The sequence below is a fragment of the Portunus trituberculatus genome, chromosome 47, assembly GCF_017591435.1.
Source record: "Portunus trituberculatus isolate SZX2019 chromosome 47, ASM1759143v1, whole genome shotgun sequence".
Lineage (NCBI taxonomy): Eukaryota > Metazoa > Arthropoda > Malacostraca > Decapoda > Portunidae > Portunus > Portunus trituberculatus.
Genome location: NC_059301.1, coordinates 14,780,482 through 14,789,156, shown reverse-complemented (window position 1 = coordinate 14,789,156; position 8,675 = coordinate 14,780,482). Strand labels below are relative to the sequence as shown.

The 8,675-nt window shown below is 34.5% G+C and overlaps 1 protein-coding gene across 1 annotated transcript in view; it reads right to left on the bottom strand.

Annotated features, from left to right (window-relative positions):
- Positions 1-392: 392 nt before the first annotated feature.
- LOC123498125 (histone-lysine N-methyltransferase 2D-like) overlaps positions 393-8,675 on the bottom strand; it is an 80,162-nt gene continuing 71,879 nt past the window's right edge. Inside the window, exons 14-17 of the mRNA XM_045245300.1 lie at positions 7,285-7,407; positions 6,430-6,549; positions 1,726-4,563; positions 393-1,489 (exon numbers count right to left, since the gene is read on the bottom strand). Of these exons, the coding sequence (XP_045101235.1) occupies positions 3,404-4,563; positions 6,430-6,549; positions 7,285-7,407 (1,403 nt within the window). The 3' untranslated portion in view covers positions 393-1,489; positions 1,726-3,403. The remainder of the gene's footprint in view (positions 1,490-1,725; positions 4,564-6,429; positions 6,550-7,284; positions 7,408-8,675) is intronic.

Below are 8,675 nucleotides of genomic sequence, written 5' to 3'. Positions count from 1 at the left end.
GATTATCATGACGTCTCCACAACACACATGTAGTTCCACCCTTAATCTTTCTTCTAGAAACAACCAATAAAGTAATTATATATAAATCTACCAATGTATTTCTATATCTATATCTATCTATCTAACTATATCTACATCTATCTATCTATCTATATATCTATATATATATATATATATATATATATATATATATATATATATATATATATATATATATATATATATATATATATATATATATATATATATATATATATATATATATATATATATATATATATATATATATATATATATATATATATATATTGTTATAATTTTCTTGTATCCCTTGATCGTCCTCCTCTCCCTTTAAAAAGAAAGGTTTATCAACATTTGAAATACATCAGAACAAAGTTACAGCTATTTATTCATTCCAGATACAAAACAGAATTACATGTAAACCAGAATTGATGCCTAGTCTATAATGACATTAATTATCCCTGCAAAGCCTACAAACACTCCAGTATCAGTTAAAAGCAGCACAAACATTCATACAATTGAATAGGAAAGGAGACCTTCACAATGAACTAAAACCATTGTTGCAATGGTGCAGAACTGGTACGTACCATATTACAGTATTACGCAATGACACACTAGGACATCCACAGCACATCAAGATATCACATTCAAATATTCTCAGTATTTCATTACCAGTCAAGAAAAATATAAGCTATGTGAAAAATTCAGCTTTCCCATGTTATTGATTGCATAAGAGCTACATCAAGAATGATGCAAATGAACATTAAGATTAATCACATGAGCAGGAACTACAAAATGCTATCAAAATGAAGGCATTAGGCTCACTCAGCAGACACCACCACTAGACTTTATTCAAAGGATGTGTCCTGAACTCAAAAATTAGTACTTTAAACTGAATTTCTATTCTCTATAAACAATTAATGAATGATGGAATCATGTTAAATTTGAGTAAAGAGCATGAAAAAGAGCAGAGATGAGGGAGTATATAGAACACTGCAAAATCACAACCCCAGTGTGAAACATCATGAGCCTCAGTCTTCCCCCTTCACCAGACTGACACCTTTGTTACGTATGGGGAAAATTTTTTTTTCTTCAGCCATTACCTGTCTGTCTTCACAATATGCAACACACCTTAACACTGTTGTGATACAAAGTAATCACAAGGTGCAAGTTATCAAAAATAAGACATTGAAAGAACAATATCATTCTTTTACTGCATGTATTTACATGCACTTTGTAAATCTGAAAAGGCACAAACAAGACTTGATGCTTATCTTCACCTTCCTTCTCATCCCTAGGTGAAATTTCATCATTGCAAGTCACAAATATAATCACTACCTTCATACTCTGTCTACATGAAGCACAGAGCTATCCCTATCTGCAGGAAAACCATTGTAGTTGCTTGTTTCGTGCATGACTTTTCCTGTTGAAAGCTTTTTTTACAAGTCACTCTGGCCTGGACCTGCAACTGCAAGAAAAAAGAAGAAAATTAATCATAGCTTCAATTAAATGCTGTTCATAATATAAAGTTACATAATTACAAAAAAATAAACATAACCCATTCACATTTACTAAGCATGCAGCTACTACAATATTGCAAGTAGTTGCAATATCATGTCCCAACAAAGGTCACTGTGCACCCAAAAGCATGCTGATTTTATTAACACCAAAAATTATACTTGTCTATATTACCGATATACTTACCAAAGCAACATCCTCAACACCACAAGCAAGCCAAATGGGAAGACAACACTAGGATGAATCAGCGAAGGATGGGTGTGGTAGGAGCAGGAGAGGTTGTGCTGGGGCTACAGGGATCAAGGGTTTTGCAGTGTCCTCATGACGAGGATAATTTTGTACATACATTGACAGTTTTTTAAATATGAAAAACTAATCACAGAAACAAAAAAGATATCCAAATAAAACTGTTTTCCTATTTTTGCATGAAGACAAACAATACAAATGAAAAGGTGCTTTACTCTTTCTATCTATGAATAAAGAATGGCAAATCCAGAGTCATGTCACACAAGGAAATGATGCATGTGCTACATACTGCATGACTTTCAACATGGCTATAAAAGCAAAACATTTTTCACAGGCCTCAAAAACTGCAGCACAGACACAGGTGACTAACTATGCCACTAATCTATGAGCTACATCCTCAGATTTTAACGTGTTGATGTTTTTTTTGGTATCCTTCAAAGTTTATGTATTGCTTGTTACAGTATCTTGATTCCACTACATGGGTGTGATGGAGCTATTATGTGTATATAATGGTATGCTTAATGCAACACTGGATAGTACTTGATAATCTGCATGCACCATCTACCCCAAGAGCTAATAATCCAGTAACTGCCGACAATATGAGCAACACAGTTTTTATAAAATAACCATAAGTAGTTATATCAAATGCATAAACACTGAAGAACACATTCAATATCCTTATCCTCTACCTTACCAACACAAAAACATAACAAAACAAAACATAAAGTATCATGGAGGGTCAAATAAAACTTTTGGAATGAGGACTGTGTGTGTGTGTGTGTGTGTGTGTGTGTGTGTGTGTGTGTGTGTGTGTGTGTGTGTGTGTGTGTGTGTGTGTGTGTGTGTGTGTGTGTGTGTGTGTGTGTGTGTGTGTGTGTGTGTGTGTGTGTGTGGCTGGGTGTGCTGACAACAGTGATACTGAGGAACCAAATCAATTATCTAAAGTTTTTTGTAATTCATATCTAACATATTATAAAAATAAGAACAATTAATACAAAATTGATACAAATATAATATCTTTTGGTTATGGGGAACAATGAACAAGATTATCCTAATGTACTGTGTGAAGATACTGGACTAATATCACAATTCACAATTCACAATCAACACATGTTTCTGCAAAGAGCAATTTTCAAAGTAGTCTGATGGTGATATTGTTCTTGAAACAAGAGAGAGAGATGAGTATATCTCAGCAACTTAATAGTCTATAGTAAAGGCTAGTAGATGCCACTAATGGACATGTTTTATATATATATATATATATATATATATATATATATATATATATATATATATATATATATATATATATATATATATATATATATATTGCATACATACAAGCTATATGTAGTAATCAGAATCATAAAATATATGTATATGCATGTATTTAAATATATTAATGATGTACTTTGATGCTAGAGCTAGTACTGAAATGTTACATATGATATAGTTATTATGGTAAGCTTGTATAATGCTACCTAATAAATTTGTTTCTATTGAGTGAAGAATGAACCAAACATGAATTGTACAACCTATAGTTTATATAGGTATTTTTGTGACAACCTCTTCACGTTAATAGATCTGAATACAGATTTTCTTTAAAAGTGATTTATCCTCACTTCCTTGGCTTGAAAACTGAAGGATGTGCACCCATATTATCCTGAAGAGACTTAAATGTGCGGCCTGGAAGACGTGCCCCTTGGTAAGGCAATGGCTCTTCCTCATACTCTGGAGCATTGTGAGTTTGTTCACCCTCACAGAAAGTCTCCTCTGGTCTGTCTTGCTGGTGATACTGATTCTGCAGGAATTTAAAAGATGGTGAAGGCAGCTTTGATCCTCGATATCCAAAGCTGGGTGCATCCTCTGTTTGTTGTTGGGGGACTTCCTGCTGGTGGTCGTCCTCTGGTGTGTCATATTGATCTTGGAGGTGTCGGAACACTCTTCCTGGTGCAGCTCTGGGCTTCTTCCTGACACCCATGCTCCCAAACTGGGAAGTGAGTTCTTTCAGTACAGTATCTTTGTGTGCAGCTGTTGAGGACATTCCATTACAGTGATAGTCAAGTTCCCCAAAGGAGCTTGATTTATCAGATTCAAGACCACTGGTCTGATGAGACTTTACAACCCTTGAGGGAATTGCCTTAACCTCAATATGTGGTGGCTGTATGTTAGAATTTTCTTGAGGTTTCACCATATGATTATCAGCTGATGAATCTGGATATTCGGTCTGCAGGTGTCGGAACACACGTGAAGGAATGTGCCCTCCTTCATAACGTACTTCAGTTCCTTCCTGACTGTTTTGGGAGCTTGTTGACTCCTGTCTCATAATCTTTATGACTCTTGGAGATTCTTGACTTAAATCCTGCCCATTTGATTCCTGTGATTTGATTACAGTTGGTGTTGGATGTGAAGAGAAAAATTTTGGTGCATGACTATTTTTCCAAGTAGGAGAGGTAACACTCTTTTGACTGAGAGCTGGGTTGACAACATGTTCCTGCTTTGTTTTAACAGTGGTGACCTTGGGAGAAACATGTCTGTATACTTTACTGTCTTCAGTGGTAGTGTAAGATGGAGATACTTTGGAGGGAGAAAAAATCCCACTATCAGAGGAACTGTCATTTGTTGTGGTGGGAGTAGAGGATGGGGATAGGGGTGATGGGGAGCTCTGAATGTGGGTTTTCCAGGCAGGAGAGGGGATCTGACTGCCTGCATGCTGTGTGTCGCTGTCAGTTGGGTGGGAGGCCTCTGACCCATTGGCAGGAACTCCGTTGTCTGATGCTAGAAACAAAGAACATGCAAGAAATAGCTGGTAAAGCAAACTGCAGGCATAAAATGTGGTAGGAAATTTGTGCAGCAAGCCATTCTGTTGTAAGAAAACATTAGCAACAAACTGTATTAAAACCCACTGTAAATAGACAGGATCAAATTTAATGTATATTGTCAATGTTGAGTTGTGTGAGGTGAGGTACTGGTGTCACAAGGCAGGAGCTGTGAGCACAGCAGTGGACAGATTTCCTCTGCTGGCATGGACACTGAGACCTTGTCATTCCAGACAGGTGAGGGTTTTATTGGGTGCCTTTCAAAATGGTGAAATTATGAGTGCTTTCATATTGCATACTATTTTATTAGATGAAGAAAAAAAATGAATAAATGGATGAAGAATCATTGCTGCAGAATTTTGGTTTCAACTTCATTACAGATTATTTTCTATAAAAGTACTTGTCAAAGTGTTTGAGTTCTTATCTGCTGATACTAATTTCAAAACAAAACAAAAAAAGGAAAATGTATAGAGAGTATGATGTTCCACACATCTCACACATACTTTTACTCAAATAGTGACTGTGATATCTAGTGACAAAAGTGACATAATGAAACATTTTACTTTCCATATACAATACGAAAGCTCATTGAGTGTCAAGAACCAAACCTCAAGTGTGTTATTGATACATGTAATATTGTAAGAGGCAAAACCAGCTGTAACCACCAGCGTGTGGTGCTACAGGATGCCCTGGCCTGGCATCAGCCTGTCAACTTTTAAGATATTCTACAATATTTTGATTGTCTTTTCAATGATTTTTCCAATTAAGAAATTTTTACTATATCAGTTAATCTAAATCTATTTTCACAATCACAAGAAAATTCTAAATTAAAATCAAACATTATAAATCCTAATCCTAAAGGGATCATCCTCAGTCATGCAGTGTCACCTTACTCCACATAATTTGAGATGTGTTTTGGAGAAAGGTATACTATATCAAGGAAAAAATGTACTTTGTTCCAATAGTTCAATAATGGAATGTAGCTTGAAGAGCCCTGCTAGATCATTCTTTTGAAAATGAAAAGCTTAAACTTTTCATTACAATATTACTCAGTAATGAATAATTACTTAAAAATATATAAAAGCCTATAAACTATGAACCCGAAGCTATTTCTCTACAATAATGTCTACTTCTGAGATGGCAAAGCAATACTTAATGAACCAGTTATATACAAAACCCATTACACTTCATCCTTATCCCCACACAAAGCTGCCCAAGAAGATGCAGCGAGCCCCAAGCACCAACATATGACTTGCTGGGCCAAGCATGTATAGCAGGAAAGCTTTGAACTCTCAGTCACACACTCAAGGATTTTGTTCATTTCCATCTTGAGTCTTTTACAGCAAAATTTGGCTGTAATGCTAGTCCTAAGAGGCTTTGATCAAGGTAAATATACATTTGCTCCTTTACTTACAATGTAATCTTTTGACTCTTGAAGTGAAATATTCAAGGAAAATAATAAGGGAATTATGGCAGATTACAAATTTATAAGCCTCAATGGTTTCACCAAGATATGTGAACTATTACTACATCATCTTTGTCTGACTATGCTACACTGCACTTTATTGTCTCTGTATGTATATCTTTCTTGAACATTTAACTTCAAATGCAAGAGAATCCATTGTAAAGAATTAATGAAAGGCCACATTTTATGACCTGCGTATATTGATTGTTATTTGCTAATCATCAGTGTTATATTGGTGAAAAGAATCAGTGTTACATTGGTATCAAAATCAACAACTGCCATAAAAAATGTTTGCTTAATAACTTGGATAAATGAAAGAATCTCGAGACTGCCAGAAGTTATAACATGATTCTGCCTTACCATCATCTGTAGATGTCAAAGCTTGCAGCATCTTGAAGGATCGTGAGGGGATGCTTCCTCCCATGTACTTTTTGGGCTCAGGAGGAGCATCTTCAGTTGGGGCAGAGCTGGTCACACCACCTGCACAACATGGTCCCAGATAAGCAGTGTGCATAGTAGTGAAACATATCTTTTAATAAAGATATAATGAATTCATAGTATACAACATTTGTGAGATTTTTAGATTCTGAATAAAGCAAGATGGAATACAAGAAGAGGTTTGAAATCATACTTAATAAACAAGTAATGAAATAAATTAATAGATCAAAGCTTTGTTCTAATTCCATGTATATACAGGCTTTAATGTTATTTTGTCCACATGCCAATTCGCCAGAACATCAATTTGCCACAAGACTTTTTGCCCACATACAAGAATCAATTTGTCTGCACGTTCCATGTCATGTTCACTGACTTCATGGGACTGACCTTCTTTGCATTTCTTGGTTAACATTCTCAAGGAAACTAATAAATTTCTATTGCCTCTCCCTGACTGAAACAAAATTTTTCCTCACTAATGTTTACTTTTCTTCTCAATTTCTCCACTATTCTTTTCCATATCTTCATTGCATTACTAATCTACTTCATATTTCAGTGGCTGTTGTAGCTCTGCTATTCTTTCCTTTCCCTCTTCAATAAATTTTACCAAGATACTATGTAATTGTGAAGCATCTGCTCTAGTACTGAAAAGACTGCTGACCTAATTTACAAATAACACTGTGAGAACAATGATGTCACAACAAAGCTAGATATGTTTCAAATCATTAAGCAAAACAACAACATTTAAAACTTGAGAAATATTTCCAAACAAATAACAACCTGGCTGCTGGTAAAGGGAAGTTGGCTGGTAATGGGTTGGGGGCTGATACTGAACCGGCTGCTGCAGAGGACTTGGCTTCTGTTGCTGACGTAAGTTGGGAATGTGGACGGGTCCCTGCGGCTCTGTTGAAGGTTGGACGATGAGTGACATTGGATAAGGCTGTGAAAGACTTGTTTAGCATCCGTCAGCTCCATGGAGGTCAATGCTTATCCATTTTTAAAAGTATACATGAAATAATTAAGAATAATCTGATACTGGACAACACAATATATAACCAATGAAGTAGAGAGAGGAAAGTCAGTGACCATCAGACGAGCTGCCAGATTTCTAATCCTGATGATTACAAAAAACAGAGGAATGGATAGTTTGATCTCACAGTTGATCAGTTTCTACTCATAAAGGCTGATGTTCATGACTAATAATGACCAGAGCTGGTTTTAGTACTACATATGCAGCATTTTAATTGTCATACAAAAAATAATATTCTAGCAAATTTCTACCATTAAAAAAATATTCATGACTACAATGATACTAATAAATACTACAAAAGTTACAAATGATAATGTTATTTAGCCATATTTTTCTTCAAGATTTTCATATATTCATATATATATATATATATATATATATATATATATATATATATATATATATATATATATATATATATATATATATATATATATATATATATATATATATATATATATATATATATATATATATATATATATATATATATATATATATATATATATATATATGATATAATAATTTTGTTAGGTTTAATGCCTGAAAAAAATATCTTTGTTGTTTCAGTATTGTGAGTAAGTATCCTTATTGTTTATTAGTGAAGTTAGGAAATCATGCATGGTAGATACTGGTTATACTGGTTACACTGGTTACAAGCTGGAAGGGTGGGTAAAGGTTTTCTTGGAACTTATCAGTACAACAGACAACACTAGAATGACAATAGTCCTATTAATGCAGGTTTTAGATTTTCTGCATGTACCTTCCTCAAGAGAATGAGCATTCATTCAGAATTTCAAGTATTAGCTTATGGTTGTGTTTATTCATTAAATTTATAATACTCAAAAGCCAATTCATGTTGGTATTTGCATTCTAAAAAGAAATAAATTTTGATATGCACTTTCAATAAACTTCAGTTACCACTTTGTACTCAAACTGCAGCAGCTTGCATGGAATTGTTAGGGTTTCATATTTTCTCTTACAAACTTGCCTTATGGAATACTTTTCACACTGTTCCTCATCCTCTAAGGTACATACAAGTCCATACTGAGTCTTGACAAAAGGTTATTAACTTCAGCACACAAGGTAGACATGAACAATGAAAGGGACATGTACAGGGATACAAATTATTGAATTTGAG